The sequence below is a fragment of the Alnus glutinosa genome, chromosome 12 (genome assembly GCF_958979055.1).
Source record: "Alnus glutinosa chromosome 12, dhAlnGlut1.1, whole genome shotgun sequence".
Lineage (NCBI taxonomy): Eukaryota > Viridiplantae > Streptophyta > Magnoliopsida > Fagales > Betulaceae > Alnus > Alnus glutinosa.
Genome location: NC_084897.1, coordinates 26,648,351 through 26,668,889, shown reverse-complemented (window position 1 = coordinate 26,668,889; position 20,539 = coordinate 26,648,351). Strand labels below are relative to the sequence as shown.

The 20,539-nt window shown below is 34.2% G+C and overlaps 2 protein-coding genes and 1 long non-coding RNA gene across 3 annotated transcripts; all 3 read left to right on the top strand.

The window, feature by feature from the left end:
* Nucleotides 1-135: 135 nt before the first annotated feature.
* On the top strand, nt 136-6,186 carry LOC133851290 (probable serine/threonine-protein kinase PIX13). The gene is made up of 6 exons (XM_062287627.1): nt 136-381; nt 480-820; nt 3,632-3,767; nt 3,850-3,992; nt 5,001-5,124; nt 5,576-6,186. The coding sequence occupies exons 1-6, from the start codon at nt 315-317 to the stop codon at nt 5,998-6,000; spliced, it is 1,236 nt and encodes a 411-aa protein (XP_062143611.1). The 5' UTR covers nt 136-314; the 3' UTR covers nt 6,001-6,186.
* A 3,743-nt stretch (nt 6,187-9,929) lies between these two features.
* On the top strand, nt 9,930-12,004 carry LOC133852222 (uncharacterized). The gene is made up of 3 exons (XR_009895905.1): nt 9,930-10,583; nt 11,262-11,292; nt 11,793-12,004. It is a non-coding gene; the product is annotated as an uncharacterized LOC133852222 (long non-coding RNA).
* A 2,400-nt stretch (nt 12,005-14,404) lies between these two features.
* LOC133851310 (probable serine/threonine-protein kinase PIX13) lies at nt 14,405-19,995 on the top strand. The gene is made up of 6 exons (XM_062287657.1): nt 14,405-14,731; nt 14,825-15,165; nt 17,256-17,391; nt 17,473-17,615; nt 18,580-18,679; nt 19,319-19,995. The coding sequence occupies exons 1-6, from the start codon at nt 14,665-14,667 to the stop codon at nt 19,753-19,755; spliced, it is 1,224 nt and encodes a 407-aa protein (XP_062143641.1). The 5' UTR covers nt 14,405-14,664; the 3' UTR covers nt 19,756-19,995.
* The last annotated feature ends 544 nt before the right edge of the window (nt 19,996-20,539 follow it).

The window sequence follows — 20,539 nt, the reverse complement described above, 5'->3', positions numbered from 1 at the left end:
TTTTTAACTATTTTGGTGAGTAAAATTTGATGAGGCTATTAAGAATGCTCTAAAGATATTAAAATTGGAAACAATGATTGGCTATAAAATTGGGGTAACCATGAAACATCATTTCGAATGGTAAGTTGGTAACTGCGAAGCAGAAAGTCCAACAAAGGTCAAAGAAAGGCTCCTCTATAAGAGATAAAAAGTCCACTTTTCTCCATTGTCTCCTACTTCTAGCTTTTTCTCCTAGCTTGGACAACTATTAGGCAGATTCATGACTTTGTGCTCATCTTGTTGGCCAGAGAACGCCCAAAGAATCATCTGCTGATATGGGTCTTTGCTTTGGAGCTCTTTCTCGTGAACCTGATCCTGAAACCCAGTCAACAACCACTCCAGGTACAATTAAGCACAATCGAAAGTATTTTCACATATTCTTAATTTCCAAATTGGAGTTTTCCCATTTGATCGATCATGTACTGTTTTCCATTTCTTAGTGGCATCAAGTAACGATGGCAAGAACATAGGATCGTCGGCAACAAGCAGCAGCACCGGGAAGAGTCAATTTTCAGAGGCAGCTGGTGGAAGCGTGGACGAGGTATATCCTTATGGGCAAATCTTGGAGACACCCAACTTGAAAGAATTCAGCTTTGTGGATTTGAAGACTGCCACTAGGAATTTCAAGACGGATAGTTTGTTGGGTGAGGGAGGGTTTGGGAAAGTTTTCAAGGGTTGGATGGATGAGAAGACGCTTACACCTTCTAAGGTCGGCACTGGAATGGTAGTTGCCATCAAGAAATTGAAGTCAGAAAGTATGCAAGGTTTCCAAGAGTGGCAGGTATCAATTTCAACCCTTTAATCTGCTGTTATTTCTATATTCTGCTGCCAAAAATATCTTTAATTTTTGTGGACAAATATTAGAAAAATAAAGATAGGAGAAAAAAAGAGCTAGTGTTCGTTTTTATTGGTGGAATCCGGCGTATGCGAATTGGGCGCCACTTGTATGATCACATGCTCTTTTGCCGTTGATTCCTAATCCACCAATGCAGAGAAAGAGATGGACTGTAAGCAGAACTACTCTTAAATATGTTTGGGCTCAGTTCGATTAGTTAGACTTGAGATCAGTTCGTTTATTAAACGAACAGAGCTTGAACAAAAAATTTAGGCTCGACTCGTATAACTTTATTTGTATTATTTATAACTTTGTAATGAGAACATGTTAAATTTTTTTTTTTTTTTTTTTTTTTTTTTTTTTTAATTTATTTATTTTTAAAATGTTATTCGTAATGTAATATATATAAGTTAAATTATTGTAATTGTGAGTCTGGATATAGATATAAATGCATTTGTGCGTATATGAATTTGTAAATATACCATAAGATAAACATATAAAATTGAGATTATATTATTAAAGATTTGAATTAATTTATTTAATTACTCAAGCAATAAATCTTAACTATAATTAGTATTAATTTACAAAAAAATTAAACAATTGCAATATTTACTTTATATATGAAATGACTAAATAAATTGAGTAGCTTGTGAACAAGATCGAGTTCGTTAAAAAAAAAAAATGAACAGACATTATTTGGCTCGGTGATAAGCTCGAGTTCGGCATGTGTTCGAAAAAAAATAAATGAATGAGGCTTGAACATTCAATATTTGGCTCAGCTCGGTTCGATTACAGCCCTATCTACGATGGTCACACTTCTAGAACATTGCATAACCCTTTGATCGCATTAGGCGGTCGCATGTGCCATTTAGGTTGTAAAGCAAAACCAATAACGAGTTTTTATAATCTTGGTTAATGTGAAAAATTGAATCTTAATTAATATCCACCTATCGGGCCATTGCTTATTTGGTTTCGTTTTTGACATGTTTCATTTTGAAATGTGTAATGTATTTCTTGTTTTCAATAATATTGAATACTGAATATAGAAGAACGATAGAGAAATATAGAAGGTGTTTAACAAGAAACACAAGCCCAGACACTTCAAGTGGTCCAGAATCTCCAAGCTTTATTCAAGGAAAGCTTATACTCCAGAACTGATTACAAATTAAATCTTGAACACGCTCGTGGGCCTGGATTATATTACCAGCTTCCAACTGAAACTAACCACTAACTACTAACAACCCAGCCCACTAGCTGTACATCTAACTTCTAACAACTACAAGCCTTATTACAAAGGAACTACTTGTTATACAATCAAAACGACTACACTTTGTAACTAATGATACCAACTCGTCCACTTAGCCGACATGCTACCAGCTCAGTCCATCAGTTGTCTTGTCCACCTCACCTCGACCTTGCAACCCGACAGGCAACCGCTTCTTAGGTTTTCCTTCTTTACTTTTGAAACCCACTTCTAGGATCTTCTTCTCTAATCTGGGTCTTTCTTCTTCCTTTAGATCATCTGAAAGCCCCATGACAAAATGCACATCTTATGAAAGCATTTGAGTTTTTTAAGGTTGTCTAAACTCTGAAGTAATGCTGACAATTTTTAGTACGCGGTTAGTAAGTCCAATACTAAATTAGTGGGTTAGTGTTGAGAAGTCCCATCTGTTTAATTAAATGGGTCGGATTAAGATTTGACCTATATAATCATACATCTATGATCCATGCCTCGATACTATTTGAACCCGACACAAAATTAATGGGTTAAGGTTGATGCTCTGACTTGTTTAATTAAATTAGTCGGATTAGGATTAACCTATATAGTTTTATATACATGTCTCGACACGACTTGAATCTGACATGCGAACATAATTTGTCACCCCTAGTTTGAAGCCTGATTAATCACAACCAAGAGAAGAACAAATGAGAAGTTCTACTAATCCTTAAGCGCAAACAATCTTCTTATCCTAGGCACACGAAGCACATACGGTATTCAAAAGGTTCCTAATTTTAAAATTTGTACATAATTTAAGACAAAATCAGTTGGGGTCTCGGGAACAGGAGGCCCTTGGGGGCCATGGCCCCAAGGGTCCCTGATCCGTCTCTGACATCAAGCAATGCAATAATTTGAGACAAATCATGGGGAGTGACCTAAAAACTTGGTCCAATGCTTCCTGTAATGTTTGACTAGACCGTCTTAAAGTTCAGAAGTTTGTAATTCATTATAACCGTTTTAGAGGTCAAGTGAACAGTTGACCATCCAGATGCCTTTTTGTGAGCTAACCACTGCACTAAATACCATTTGGGATTTCAGGTTCTCTCTACTTCTCAATTGTCACGTTGTTGTTGGTTCAACATGAAATCTAATGCTTTAACATGCTATCATGGACTGTACTGATGGGGATTGTTGTAACGATTAATGTTAAAAATTACATTTTAAACCCACCACTATCTCTCATTCTACTGATGTGGCAATGTCAATAAGCCTTTGGATTATTTTTTAACAAGGGCTAATCTGAAAATTGATTGTCACTGTAACGTTAGAAAAGTGGAATAATAGTGAGATAAAAATGTAATTTCTAGCATTATTCGTCAGTAATAGCAAATGACGTTGATTTCTGTTTGCTATCCTAGTATTGGTACAGTATTATGGGCATCTGCCTATGTGTTTAACCAGTTTTCTGTGTTTTTAGACCTTCCGAATATCATTATTTAGATGGTTATATGTTCTTCCCTTTCCATTTGATTGTGCAGTCAGAAGTAAATTTTTTAGGAAGGCTATCTCATCCCAACTTGGTGAGGCTTTTGGGATACTGTTGGGAGGATAAAGAGCTGCTCCTTGTGTACGAGTACCTGCAGAGGGGAAGCTTGGAGAATCATCTTTTTCGAAGTAAGAATTAGAGGAGAAAATAGAACTGTTTGTGCTTGGATTATTGCATGTGTTAACTAAATGACCTTTTTTGGTTGAGCAGGGAATCCAAACATTGAACCGCTTTCTTGGGACATACGACTGAAAATAGCTATTGGAGCAGCTCGTGGCCTGGCTTTCTTGCACACTTCAGAAAAGATAGTCATATACAGAGATTTTAAGACCTCAAATATACTGCTTGATGGGGTTTGTCTCTCTCTCTCTCTCTCTCTCTCTCTCTCTCTCTCTCTCTCTCTCTCTCTCTCTCTCTCTGTTTCTCTCTCTTTGATACATATCTTCTTTTCTACTTCCAGTTTTAGTTTAATGCTCTAATTTGTTGCTGATAATATAGGAACTCAAAACCAGATAGGAAAGCTAGCTGCTTTGTTGAAATGATAGGTGGTATCTCATTATTCCAAATTCCTTCTTGTTTCCTTTTCTTTTTATTTATTTTTATAAGTAAAAAGATTTCATCAAAAACCAAAATACGCACCAAGTACACATGAACTATACAAGAGAAACACCAAAATAAGTCATAAAAACTAGAAATGTGCAAAAAATCGTAAGCAGCTATCCACTAAAAAAGGGAATGGAAAAATAAGACCTTTAGCTCTGCTATCATCCTTTCGTTGTTTTCAAAGCTTTGATCATTTCTTTTTCTCCAAATGCACCACATCAAACAGAGCGAGAGTATCTTCCACAAACCATCACTTTGAGAATTACCGATCTTCTTTCTCCAACAAGCGATGAGATCTTTGACCCAATGAGGCATGACACACTTAAGCCGAAAAGACCAAAAATAGACTACCATAAGGCACTAGCTATCTCGGAATGGAGCAAAAGGTGGCTAATCATATTTGGCTACCAATTGCATCATTTTTCTCTGCTTGATTGATGATGAAACACTAGAGAAGATATGTAAACCTGTTGTTTCAGTGATAGTAATTTGGGTTTGGATTATAAGCATAAACTTGTCTTTTAGTTAGTGAATAATCAAATACAGTACTATTATTACTTAAATTTTGGGTTAATCTCTCTCACACACAAAAATATACATTGAATCTTGTTTGTAGCAAAACTTGGTGTTTTCTACCATATAGTAATATATTCTCTTCACCCAATACCCATATTACATAGATATTTGAAGAATATTGCATACATAGTGATAATAATCTCTGTTACTTATTTTCCACTTGTCTTTTTATGCTCCCACAGATGTACAATGCAAAAATCTCAGATTTTGGGTTGGCAAAATTGGGGCCTTCTGGTGGTGACACACATGTGACAACCAGGGTTATGGGCACATATGGTTATGCCGCCCCGGAATATATTGCAACAGGTAATGATATCTCTGAACAAAGTCTAGAAATTTAATACTTTATGGAAAGAGAGATATCATATTGAAGGGTTTGGCTTGGGTTACTGAAATTCATAACACAACACGTCTCAATTCTAACGCATACAATTCCAGTCCAACTGAAATTGGACCCGAGCCAAATCCATATTTGAAAGTCCCACTATTTAGTCACACAAATGAAGTTGGTCTGGTTTTACAGTTGAGTTTATAGACATCCTAGGCATTGAAGTGCAAGAGAAATATGTAGGTCGTATAATTGTACGAAGTGGATTGATTAAACAAACATATAAGGGAAATCAAAATTTCAAATATATGCTTTATTATATGGCGATTTAAGCTGAATCAGGCCAAAATTAGAACAGTGAAAACGGTCTTATATGTTACAGCCAAGGAGATAAGCTAATATGCCTGCCTTTGCACTGTTCTTCAACAGGTCATTTGTACGTGAAAAGTGACGTGTATGGTTTTGGCGTAGTGCTGCTTGAACTGCTAACAGGCCTTCGGGCACTTGATACAAAAAGGCCTAACGGACAGCAAAATCTGGTGGATTGGCGTAAGCCTTGTCTTTCTAGCAAGGCAAAGCTGAAAACCATCATGGACACGCGGATGGAGGGCCAATATTCATCCAAGGCTGCGATGCAGGCAGCACAACTGACTCTAAAATGCCTAGCGTTTGATCCTATAAACCGACCTTCCATGAAAGAAGTTGTGGAGGTATTGGAAGGGATTGAAGCAATGAATAAGCAAAAACCAAAAGAATCCAAAATAAAATCTGCTACTACAGCTCATCGCCATGGCCAACAACCTATTCATCATCGTTCTCCATTTCTCACCGGGCACCATGCTGCTGAGTGCTAACATTTGAAGTAATCTGGTTTGATTTGTTCGATTCATTTTTATTTAATTTTTTTTTTTTGTCTACGTATCTCTTTGGATTCATTACAAATTTTGTTGATGTCCCTCACCATTTCTGCTCAGTGGGATGAGTGCGTTGTAATACTCCAATGTAATCATGAATAGAGTGGCATTTTAACTGGTTTTTCATTTTTTTTTTTTATTCTGCTTAATCATGGCCGAGATTAACAACGGCGTATATATATTTTGCCACATGTTGTCACTTCAATTAAATTTTTTAAATGATGTGACACAATGTACACCGTTAGATACAATAAAACAAAATTTATAATGAAATGATTTATTTTTGAAGAATGCTATTTAATAGATTGTCATATGTCTATTATACAATTTGATGATATGGTAGTGAAACTCGATCTTTAGATCAGTACTAGAAAAAAAAAATGCTGATTTTCACGACCATATGTGTCATGTCATCCTAGTGGTATGGCATTTGTATAACATTCTACTAAATATCATCACTCTTTTCATTTCAAGTGAAATAATTATACGAGGTCTATCAAATTATTGCTCGATGTAGAGGCACATATGGTTAGGTTTTATTTGCTTGCACCCCTCAGTAGTGCTTCAAGGATATTCAAACCATCTCAAAGGTGTTTTTGGTATTTGATTGACCTTTGAAGAGAATGTGGGCTGATATGGAAGCCGAGTGACACATTGCATGTACAAGATAAAGAGAATGTGGAAATGCAGAGAATGTGGGCTGAATATGGAAAGCCAAGGGATACAATGCATGTACAAGATAAAGAGAATGTGGGCTGATATGAAGTGGCATTTACTACTTGTATTTGCACTAGTATTTAATGGCTATGAGTCCCAGCCGTTCCAGCTACCATCGCAGATATGTGGTACTTTTTAGTACCGCATAGTAGCCGGATCCGTATTTAATATTGTATCATAAAGATTCTAAACATTTGTATTGGGTGTTTGTAAAATATTTTATAAATAATGCCATATGTCCATCATCTTGATATGGGCTGTTTTTGTCAATAATAATTTTCCAATGGTTTTCTGTACTATGTAATTTTTATCGATGATTATTCAAGATTTAGTTGGACGTATCATCTTCATCAGAAATCATATGTTTTTACTTACTTTGTTCAATTTAAAAATCTGGTTGGAAATTTATTTTCTTGTAAAATAAAACAATTTCAAAGTGATGGGGGTGAAGAATACATGTCACGACAATTTACATTTTTTTTTAACAACACAGAATTATTCATAGAGTCACGTGCCGTACTCCTGAACAAAATGGCATCTCTGAACGTAAGCATAGGCATATTATGGAAGTTGGGCTTTCTTTTTTGGCACAAAATCTCACATAAATACCTATTTTTGGATGGATGTTTTTCAAACTGCTATTTATCAAATTCATCAGTTACCTTCATTAGTTCTTAAACACGTCTCCTTATGCAAAATTATTTCAAAAGGAACTTGATTACTCTATTCTATGTGTGTTTGGATGTGCTTGCTATCCTTTACTTCGACCATACTCTACTCATAAACTCAACTTTCGTAGTAAACAATGCATTTTTCTTGGCTACAACTCTAATCATGGAAGTTACAAATGTCTTGACCCTATCCCAGACATGTTATCTTTGATGAAGGTCTCTTCCCAGCAAAGGATACACGCGTAGCTCCTTCCTCCTCCTCCGTGGTTGCTTCAGTTCAAGTACCCATCTCCTTTCTCTTGCTGTGATTAATTTGCCTTTAAGTTCCTCAAGTCCACCTGCCACGAATCAGACTCTGCCCCCACCAGAAACTTCTTATACAGCCACTACAAATAATTAAAAGACTTTCACTTATATAGATAACTATAACTATGATAATTTAATTAAAATACTCTTACTCTAATATAAACTAGCCCATAACCCGCGCTATGCGTGGGATTCTTTATTATAATTTAGTTTCAGAATTTAAATATATCTTCATCATACTTTTTATTATAGGTCAAAAAATACTTGTAAAAATATATATATATATATATATATCACACATCTTTCAATAAAAAGACAATAAAGGTTAAGACCCTTAATTTTATTTTAACCCAAAAAAAGCAAAACTTTTTAAAATATTTGTTTACATAGGTGAAGTTTGTAAAGAAAAGAAGCATAAAAAATAAATAAATAAATAAAACCAAAAGAAAATCTAAATTTCAAATATTACAGCATTGGTGTTGTTGTTTTTTCAATAGTCAAGATGGTGCTGTAATTTTTTTTTTGCAGCACCTAAGCCAAATCCTATAAAATAAAACAAAAAATTTTACTCAATATTTAATGAATCAAATAAATCCTCTCACATCACGTTCAATGATTAATCAAATAATTTTTTGCCTTATTTTGCTTTCAAAGGCAAAAAAAAAAAAAAAAAACACTTCAAAAAAAAAAATTGAGTTAATCATACCCAACAAAAAAAAAACCATTCAAAAATTCAAATATATTAAAAAATAAGACCCTTTAATTTTATTTTAATCCATATAAATTAAAATATATTAAAATATTTGTTCCCATATCAGTAGTTTAAAATAAAAAGAAGTATAAAGAGATAAAAAATAAAAAGAAGAAAGAAAAAAACTTGTAGATTATGATTATCAAAGCATTAATAAAAAAAAAAAATTAGCAAGAGTCTTTAATACTATTGGTGTAATACATATTACATTTCGATACAAACAAAACCGATATAATTCTAAACATTATAAAAAAAATACATAACAAACTAAACAAAATAGCTGAAATTAAAATCGAGTAAATCATACAAACAAAAACAAAAATATTCCTTAAAACATTCAAATGAACTAAAAAATAAGACACTTAATTTTAGTTTAATCCATATAAATTAAAACATGTTAAAATGTTTGTGCCCATATGAATAGTTTATAACAAAAAAGAATTACAAAGGAAAAAAAAAAAAAAAAAAAAAAAAGCAAGAAGAAAACATGGTTTAATCTAATTACCAAAGCATTAATAAAAAATTAGTACGAATTTATGATATTGTTAGTATGATACCTATTATATTTAAATACATATAAAACCCAAGTAATTATAAACATTTAAAAAAATACTGAACAAACTAAACAAAATATTTTTTACGAATACAAAATAAAACAAAATCTTTGATTAAACATTTAACTCAGTCAAATAAATTCTCACATCATTTTCAATGCTTAATATCTATTCGGTGTTTTAAAAGTATTTATATTATTTTTATGCACAACAATCAAATAAATTTTTGCATTGTTTTACTTTCACAAGCATAAAAACACTTTCAAAAAATGGCTAAAAATGGAGTAAGTCACGTAAACAAAAAAAATTAAATTCCGAGAAACATAAATCTTTATCTTAGTTTAATCCATGTAGCGTCCCAAATTTTAAGACACATAATTTAAGGTCTTAAATTAGAATTCAGATCTAATAATAAGGTTAAAGAATAAAGATGAATATTTATGTGAATAAATAATCATTCGTCTTATAAATTGTTTTATAAATATATTCAATTAATTTAATGAACTTTGTTTTAATAAAACAGATATTTATTTTATATCCGAAAATTACTGAGTTAATAAATAGACAAAATAAATAATCATTAAATTAATTAACTTTATTATATAATTGTGCAAAATATTATTTGACACTTTATTATTTAGGGTAATAATAATAATATGTGTATTAATGTTCGAAATAAAATATCTTTATTTATAAAACGAATAGGCTAAAAACAGGTTTAGAATAATAGTTTTTATGAGACAAATTTTACTAAAAAGACCCGATGTATAAAACTCTAACGGCTGATAAATTATAGAATAATCAGCCGTCGTCATCCTTGCGCTTTATTCCATTAAAATCTTTTAAAATCCTTTATCCATTACCCTCGCATTTTTAAAATTCATTCAGCTCGTCCTCCGCTCTGATTTAACGGTACACACTAGCCTGCTCTCCACCTCCTACACTCATTACTCTCACATTTATAAAACGCACCCTCACCCCTCTGAAAATCGCACGCTTCTTCCTTCGTTCTTTCTTCTCCCTTCTCCTTCTTTGTTGTTCTTCCTTTGCTCTCTTCTAACCAAGAGATGCAGAGAAACCGAGCAAGCGAGTGAGAGACCGTGAGATTGAGAGAAATAAGAGGGAGAGATCGTGACAGAGAGGAGACCGAGAGAGAGACATCGAGGGATTGAGGGAGGAAAGAAACAGAGAGAGGGAGACTCGAGATACAGAGAGAGAGAGAGAGAGAGAGAGAGAGAGATCGTGACAGAGAGGAGACTGGGAGAGAGAGTGGTGTAGTCGGAGAGAGAGAGAACCCGGCGGACCCGTGAGGAGCCGAGAAGGATCAAGAGACCCACATCCATGGGTCAACGCCGGTGACCCGATCGGGGGTCTGAAACTCCATGGGTCGTCGCTAGTGAAACCAGAAGGTACAATCTCCGGCGGTTTCAAAGCATCGTCCGGCAATGCTTGTGAAAATCAGTGCTATCACCGATTTGGTGATTGCTCTATAGATTTCCTATAGTTAAGCAGAAAATTCATAAGGTAATGTATTCTTGTATTTCTATTCCGAATTGATTCGAGTTATTGTGAATATTTGGCTGATTGATGATTCTTGATCGTTTGAAGTGAATTATTCTGAGTTGTGGGTGGTTCTTGATCCGGCCGATTGTCTGTGTTTTCTTCCCTGTTGTGATAATTCGGCCGGAAGTTTCAATGAGTGTGTAATCTTAGGTTTCAGCCGGTGGTCTGAATTTTGGTAAAGTTGGCCGAAATCTCTGTTTTGGTTGTGGTGTGATTTGGACTGGTTGTGTCCCCTGCTTTGGGTCCCTTGAACGGCTGGATTGTGTAAGTTCTGGTCAGTGTGGGTGTTGAGATGGATTATGGGATTCCTGTGTATGTGGGTGCTGGCCGTCTAGTGTGTGTATAGTGTATTAGCCGAATGGTTTGGACAGGTCTTGTTCTGTGTCAGTTCTGAGTATGGGTATTCTAGTGGAATAGTTTCAAAAGTTGGTATGTTTACCCAGTTGAGTATGTAGTGATTTTGGGCTGTTTTCATGTATTTACTGTTTGGGCATATTGGTTTGATATTGTTTGTATAAAAGACATGTTTAGATATTATTGTTGAATAATAATAATATTATGTATAGTAATGATATAAATAGAATTAAGATTTGCGAACGATGATGTTAACACTTTGTGTGTATAATTATAATTATGTAGATGATGAACTGAGAGGCTGTACAAAAAGATTGTGAGTATTCCTTACTCACTCAGAGTGATACACGTAGAGCTTTCTTTAGTGTTTTGATATCCGCTTTATTTAATAGATGCAACTTGTTTGGAGCATGTTGTTTGTAACATTGCATGTGTTAGTTAAAAGCTAGAAACAAGGCAAAGGGATAGACATCCCCGAGTTTGAGGCCCTGGGAGGGATAGACAGCCCAAGATTGAGGCCCTGAGAGGGATAGACAGCCCAGAATTGAGGCCCTGAGAAAAGAATAGAGGTCCTTGGGTTAGAGGCTCAAGGCAAAAGAATAGAGGTCCTTGGGTTAGAGGCCCAAGACAAGAGAATAGAGGTCCCTGGGTTAGAGGCCCTTGGCAAAAGAACAGAGATTCTTTGGTTTGAGTTCTTGGCATAAGTGTTTATAGCTTTCATCATATTGTTGCATTGCATATTTTTAATTAAATCAGTAATCTTATCATTGTTGAAAGCAGTTGACTGACCCATATATTTATATATGGGCGGTATAGCTCATTATGCAGGTACAAAAGAGTATAAAGCTCAAGGATTGGATTTTGTTAGCACTGAAGAGTTAGAACTGTTTATTTATGTAGCTAATGATTGTAGTGATTTCTTTGTATCAATTTGGAATGTAATATTTTAATTACATTTGTCATTCAGTAAACTCTGATGTAGCTTTTTAAAGAAAATAAATATATTCCGCTGCGTAAGTTATCTCTGATGTAGTAATGTCACGTGAAAACTGGAGGTTTCCGCTTACGAATTTGCTGGCTCAAAATTCAAGGCGTTACAATCCATATACATTAAAACATGTTTAAATCTTTGTTCCCATAGGTATACATGGTTTAAAATGAAAAATATAAAGAAAAAAATATAAAAAAAAGAATACATATTTTAATCTAAATATCAAAGCATTAATACAAGATTAGTAGGAATCTTTGTGTGCTACCTATTATATTTCAGTACAAATAAACATTTTTTTATGAAAATTTATTCCATGGGTAGACATGGTTGAAAACGAAAAGTATAAAGAAAAAAAAATAGCAGAAGAATATTTAGATTCTAAATATAAAAATGCATAAAATCTGAAGTCCTTCAACCTCCGCAAAACCAAAAAAAAAGAAGAAGAAGAAGAAGAAGAGACAACAAAGTCCTTAAAAAAAATATAAAACAAAATTATGTATTTCAACACTCTATTCTTCTCTTGAATGTTGCTGCTGGATGCTCTTGATTTCACAATTCTAGATGTTTCAAACCCTAAAGAGAGAGGTATAAATAATCAATCTAAGAGAGTAATATGACTTTTCAGTTTACTTGTACGGTTTTTTTAGAATTAATACATGCAATACCTATATGGTCAATTATGGGTAGTTAATGTAGTACGCTCTTGGTTTTAAATTTTGTGTCTCAATAATTTTGGAGAGTCGTAAATTCCGAAACCATAATATTGTACATTACAATTTTGAACTTAATGAAATCTCATATAAGGAAAATTTTTGAAATAAAATTTTGGAAAAAAAATAAAAATTTGACCACTTAAAATTAATGCATGTTTTTAATTTTAATTTTTTTATAAAAAATCTCACATCTTAATGCATCTATAATGGCACTCAGTGATATAATGCGAAAAAAAAATCTTATTTTGGTATTGTGAAGATTAACATCCGTGATCTTTTTTTAGTAAAGCACAATAAATTTATTAAAATCATGACAAAATCGGTTCTACGTTTAAAATTCACTGGTTTTTTTTACTTAAAAAACCGATTCAGCATTTAAAAATTATGGGTTCACGCCACGTGTCATAATTCTCCATTGCACAAAGAACATTAGATGAATATATAAATCACATAAAATTTTACTATAAAAAGAACCATAATTTTAGTTTTAATATATATAAATTAAAACATTTAAAATATTCATATATATATATATATATATATATATATATATGTGTGTGTGTGTGTGTGTGTGTGTGTGTGTGTGTGTGTGTGTAGTTTAAAATGGAAAGAAGTGTAAAGGAAAAAAAAATAGCAAAAGAAAAATCTGGATTTTGAACATTAAAAAAAAAAAAAAGCATTTCAAATTTAGTGTTTAATTAACTCTTTAGTGTTTTAATTTCTATTCCTTTTGTGCACAATAATCAAATAAAATTTTGTATTTTTTGGCTTCTAAAAGCAGAATAACACTTCTAAAAAAGATGTGAAAATCGTGTAAATCATAGAAAAGAAAAACAAATATCCCATCAAATATTCAAATAAATTAAAACACAAGACCCTTATTTTTAGTTTAATTCATATAAATTAAAACATGTTAAAATCTTTATTCCCATAAGTGTAGTTTAGAATGAAAATAAATATGAAGAAGAAAAATAGTAAGAAGAAAACTATGATTTTAATCGTCAAAGCATAAAATAAAAAAATTAGTAGGAATTTTTTTTTATTGTATGTGATACCTATTATATTTCAATCCTATATAATTTTGAACATTCGAAAAGGCAAATGAATGGAAAAAAAAAAAAAAAAAAATCCTCATAAACATTCAAATGAAGAATTGCTCAACCAAAAATTTTACAAACAAAATGGGAACATATTTAGATTTCAACCAAAAATTTTACAAACAAAATGAAAACATATTTAGATTTTAACCAAAAATATAAAATACTAAAGAAACATCTTTCTCCACAAAAGAGTCATATTTATATCATTAATTGAGAGAGAGACTAATTGTATCATTAATATATATATTAAATCGACCGGTTTAATTTTATTTAAATGATCGGTTTAGTCACTAAAAAGTATGTGTTCATGTCACGTGTCACTATTCCATGCCATTCTAAGGAAGAACTCGACTTTTATATACATATATGACTACTGTAAAGATAACTTCAAGGACTTCATGAGATACGTGCTTGTGAGTGATCTCCTGTCCAGCCAATGTGTTCTACCTGTTGTAGAATTTTACCTTTTACTTTCATAAGTTCACAATCGATAAAGTCTATTGAGTATTACTCTTCCACGAGAAGTTGCCTTAAAAAAGTAATTTATTCAAAATTTATAAAGCTTACGACCCAAAGATACATCGGCAACGACGACTCTTAACAACATCAACTAGTGTGTCAACTACAAAAATAGCGGCCAAGTAAAGAGGTTAAAATTGGAAACAATGATTGGCTATGAAATTGGGGCAACCATGAAACGTTATAGTCGAACGGTGACTGCGAAGCAGAAGGTTCAACGAAGAAAAGGCTCCTCCATGACCATAATAGATAAAGTCCACTGTTTTCCATTGTCTCCTACGTCTAGCTTGGACAACTATTAAGCAGATTCATGACTTCTTGCTCATCTTGTTGGCCAAAGAACGCCCAAATAATCGTCTGCTGATATGGGTCTTTGCTTTGGAGCTCTTTCTGGTGAACCTGATCCTGCCACCCAGTCAACAACCACTCCAGGTACAAGCACAATCGAAAGTATTTTCACATATTCTTAATTCCAAATTGGAGTTTGTCCATTTGATCGATCATGTACTGTTTTCCATTTCTTAGTGGCATCAAGTAACGATGGCAAGAACATAGGATCGTCGGCAACAAGCAGCAGCACCGGGAAGAGTCAATTTTCAGAGGCAGCTGGTGGAAGCGTGGACGAGGTATATCCTGATGGCCAAATCTTGGAGACACCCAACTTGAAAGAATTCAGCTTTGTGGATTTGAAGACTGCCACTAGGAATTTCAAGACGGATAGTTTGTTGGGTGAGGGAGGGTTTGGGCAAGTTTTCAAGGGTTGGATGGATGAGAAGACGCTTACACCTTCTAATGTCGGCACTGGAATGGCAGTTGCCATCAATAAATTGAACTCAGAAACTATGCAAGGTTTCCAAGAGTGGCAGGTATCAATTTCAATCCTTTAATCTGCTGTTATTTCTATATTAATTCTGCTGCCAAAAATATCTTTAATTTTTGTGGACAAATATTAGAAAAATAAAAGATAGGAGAAAAAAAGAGCTAGTGTACATTTTTATTGGTGGAATCCGGCGTATGCGAATTGGGCGCCCCTTGTATGATCACATGCTCTGTTGCCGTTGATTCCTAATCCACCAATGCAGAGAAAGATATGGGCCGTAAGTGAGCAGAATTACTCGTGAATATACTCGGGCTCTGTTCGATTAGTTCGACTCGAGATTAGTTCGTTTATTAAACTAATAGAACTTGGACAAAAAATTCAGGCTCGACTCGTATAGACTCGTATAACTTTATTTATATTATTGAATCTTAATTAATATCCACCTACCGGGCCATCGCTTATTTGGTTCCCTTTTTGACATGTTTCATTTTGAAATGTGTAATGTATGTCTTGTTTTCTGTAATACTGAATACTGAGTATAGAAGACATAAAGAAAGATAGAAGGTGTTTAATAAGAAACACAAGCCTAGACACTTCGAGAGGTCCAGAATCTCTAAGCTTTATTCAAGGAAAGCTTAAACTCCATAATTGATTGCACATTTGACAAATTGAATCTTGAACACGCTCGTGGGCTTGGGTTATATACCAGCTTCCAACTAAAACTAACCACTAACTACTAACAACTCAACCTACTAGCTGTACAACTAACTTCTAACAAATACAAGCCTTATTACAAATGAACTACTTGTTATATAGTCAAAACGACTACACTTTGGAACTAATGATACCGACTCGTCCCCTTAGCCGACACATTACCAGCTCAATCCATCAGTTGTCTTGTCCACCTCACCTCGAGCCTTACAATCTGACAGGGGACCGCTTCTTAGGTTTTCCTTCTTTACTTTTGAAACCTACTTCTTGTATCTTCTTCTCTAATCTGGGTCTTTCTTCTTCCTTTAGATCATCCGAAAGCCCCATGACAAAATGCACATCATACGAAAGCATTTGAGTTTTTTAAGGTTGTCTGAACTCTGAAGTAATGCTGACAATTTTTAGTACGCGGTTAGTAAGTCCAATACTAAATCAGCGGGTTAGTATTGAGAAGTCACATCCGTTTAATTAAATAGGTCGGATTAAGATTGGCCTATATAATTATATATCCATGCTTCAATACTATTTGAACCCGACATAAAATTAGTGGGTTAGAGTTGATGGTCTGACTCGTTTATTTAAATTGGTCAGATTAGGATTAACTTATATAGTTTTATATACATATGTCGACACAACTTGAATCTGACATGCGAACATGATTTGTCACCCTAGTTTGAAGCCTGATTAATCACAACCAAGAAAAGAACAAAATCAGTTGGGGTCTCGGGAACAGGAGGCCACTGGGGGCCATGGCCCCAAGGGTCCCTGATCCGTCTCTGACATCAAGCAATGCAGTAATTTGAGACAAATCATAGGGAATGACCTAAAAACTTGGTCCCATGCTTCCTGTAATGTTTGACTAGACCATCCTGAAGTTCAGAAGTTTGTAATACATTATAACCGTTTTAGAGGTCGAGTGAACAGTTGACCAACCAGATGCCTTTTTGTGAGTTAACCACTGCACTAAATACCATTTGGGATTTCAGGTTCTTTCTACTTCTCAATTGTCACGATGTTGTTGGTTCAACATGAAATCTAATGCTTTAACATGCTATCATGGTCTGTACTGATGGGGTTGTTGTAACGATTAATGTTAAAAACTACATTTTAAACTCACCACTATTTCTCATTCTGCTGATGTGGCAATGTCAATAAGCCTTTGGATTATGTTTTAACAAGGGCTTATCCAAAGATTGATTGTCATTGTCACGTTAGAAAAGTGGAATAATAGTGAGATAAAAGTGTAATTTTTAGTATTACTCGTCTGTAATAGCAAATGACATTGATTTCTATTTGCTATCCTAGTATTAGTACAGTATTATGGGCATCTGCCTATGTGTTTAACCAGTTTTCTGTATTTTTAGACCTTCCGAATATCATTATTCAGATGGTAATATGTTCTTCCCTTTCCATTTGATTGTGCAGTCAGAAGTAAATTTTTTGGGAAGGCTATGTCATCCCAACTTGCTGAGGCTTTTGGGATACTGTTGGGAGGATAAAGAGCTGCTCCTTGTGTACGAGTATTTGCAGGGGGGAAGCTTGGAGAATCACCTTTTTCGAAGTAAGAATTTGAGGAGAAAATAGAACTGCTTGTGCTTGGATTATGCATGTGTTAACTAAATGACCTTTTATGGTTGAGCAGGGAATCCAAACATTGAACCGCTTTCTTGGGACATACGACTGAAAATAGCTATCGGAGCAGCTCATGGCCTTGCTTTCTTGCACACTTCAGAAAAGAAAGTCATATTTAGAGATTTTAAGGCCTCAAACATACTGCTTGATGGGGTTTGTCTCTCTCTCTCTCTCTCTCTCTTTGATACATATCTTCTTTTCTACTTCCAGTTTTAGTTTAATGCTCTAATTTGTTGCTGATAATATAGAAACTCGAAACCAGATAGGAAAGCTAGCTGCTTTGTTGAAATGATAGGTGGTATCTCATTATTCCAAATTCCTTCTTGTTTCCTTTTCTTTTTATTTATTTTTATAAGTAAAAAGATTTCATCAAAAACTAAAATACGCACCCAAGTACACACGAACTATAAAAGAGAAACACCAAAATAAGAAAAGTCATGAAAACTAGAAATGTGCAAAAAATCGTAAGCAGCTATCCACTAAAAAAGGGAATGGAAAAATAAGGCCTTTAGCTTCGCTATCGTACTTTCTTTGTTTTCAAAGCTCTGTTCATTTCTTTTTCTTCAAATGCACCACATCAAACAGAGCGAGATTATCTTCCACAAACCATCACTTTAAGAATTACCGTTCTTCTTTCTCCAACAAGCGATGTGATCTTTGACCCAATGAGGCATGACCCACTTAAGCCGAAAAGAACAAAAATAGACCACCATAAGGCACTAGCTATCTCACAATGGAGTAAAAGGTGGCTAATCATCTTTGGCTACCAAATGCATCATTTTTCTCCGTTTGATTGATGATGAGACACTAGAGAAGATATGTAAACCTGTTGTTTCAGTGATGGTAATTTGGGTTTGGATTATAAGCATAAACTTGTCTTTTAGTTAGTGAATAATCAAATACAGTACTAGTATTACTTAAATTTTTGGGTTAATCTCTCTCACACACAAAAATATACATTGAATCTTGTTTGTAGCAAAACTTGGTGTTTTCTACCATATAGTAATATATTCTCGTCACCCAATACCCATATACATAGATATTTCAAGAATATTGCATACATAGTGATAATAATCTCTGTTATTTATTTTCCACTTGTCTTTTTATGCTCCCACAGATGTACAATGCAAAAATCTCAGTTTTTGGTGGTGATTCACATGTGACAACCAAGGTTATGGGCACATGTGGTTACACTGCTCCGGAATATATTGCAACAGGTAATGACTTCTCTGAACAAAGTCTAGAAATTTAATACTTTATGGAAAGAGAGATATCATGTTGAAGGGTTTGGCTTGGGTTCATGGACGGAGCTACAAGTTTTTATGGGCAAGGATCAGGGGCCAAAAAAAATTATTGGTAGGGGCCCCAATAAGCTAAATTTTTATTTTTTTACCTAATTTTTATCTGTTTTTTTGGAATTGAGGGGGGGGCATGGCTTATACCGCCCCCCCTAAATCCGTCCGCACTTGGGTTACTGAAATTCGTAACACAACATAAGGGACACATGTCTCCATTCTAACACATACAATTCCAGTCCAATTGAAATTGGACCCGAGCTGAATCCATATTTGAAAGTCCCGCTATTTAGTCACACAAATGAAGTTGGTCTAGTTTTACAGTTGAGTTTATAGACATCCTTGGCATTGAAGTGCAAGAGAAATATGTAGGTTGTATAATTGTACCAAGTGGGTTGATAAAACAAACATATAAGAGAAATCAAAATTTCAAATATGTGCTTTATTATATGGCGATTTAAGCTGAATCAGGCCAAAATTAGAACAGTACTAAAAACAGTCTAATATTTTGCAGCCAAGGAGATAAGCTAACATGCCTGCCTTTGCACTGTTCTTCAACAGGTCGTTTGGACGTGAAGAGTGATGTGTATGGCTTAGGCGTAGTGCTGCTTGAACTGCTAACGGGCCTTCAAGCACATGATACAAAGAGGCCTAACGGACAGCAAACTCTGGTGGAGTGGCGTAAGCCATGTCTTTCTAGCAAGGCAAAGCTGAAAACCATCATGGACACGCGGATGGAGGGCCAATATTCATCCAAGGCTGCGATGCAGGCAGCACAACTGACTCTAAAATGCCTAGCGTTTGATCCTATAAACCGACCTTCCATGAAAGAAGTTGTGGAGGTATTGGAAGGGATTGAAGCAATGAATAAGCAAAAACCAAAAGAATGCAAAATAAAATCTGCTACTACAGCTCATCGCCATCGCCATGGCCATGGCCAACAACCTATTCATCATCGTTCTCCATTTCACACCGGGCACCATGCTGCTGAGTGCTGACATTTGAAGTAATCTGGTTTGATTTGTTCGATTCATTTTTATTTAATTTAATTTTTTTTTTATCCTACGGATCTCTTTGGATTCATTACAAATTTTGTTGTTGTCCCTCACCATTTCTACTCAATGGGATGACTGATGAGTGCATTGTAATACTCCCAACCGTCCAACGTACTCATGAATAGAGTGAAAAATGTCCTAGGGTATTTTAACTGGTTTTTCAGTTATTTTTATTCTGCTTAATCATGGCCGAGATTAAATTTTAGAGATCTAATATAACTACGTATATATATTTTGCTACATGTTGTCACTTCAATTAAATTTTTTAAATGATGTGACACAATCTACTCCTGTCAGATATAACAAAGCAAAATTTGAAATGAAATAATTTCTCTTCGAGTAATGCTATTTGGTAGACTGCTATACGATTGTTATACTATTTGATGATGTGATAATGAAATTCAGTCTTTACATCAGCACTTAAAAAAAAAAATTAAATAATGTTGATTTTTACGACCATGCCATTCCAATGGTATGACATTTGTATAACATTTTACTAAATATCATCACTTTCCCCATTTCAAGTGAAATAACTATACGAGATCTGTCAAATTGTTGGTTGGTGTAGAGGCACATATGATTAGGTTTGAAATGTAGTTGCATTTCTTTTTTGTGTGCGCTTTAAGCCACTAATTTATCCTATTTCTGATTCTTTTTTCTAAAATCAAAAAAGGATTGAACTTTTTGTCTTTTGGCAATGAAAGAATTGCAATTATTTTTTTTTATT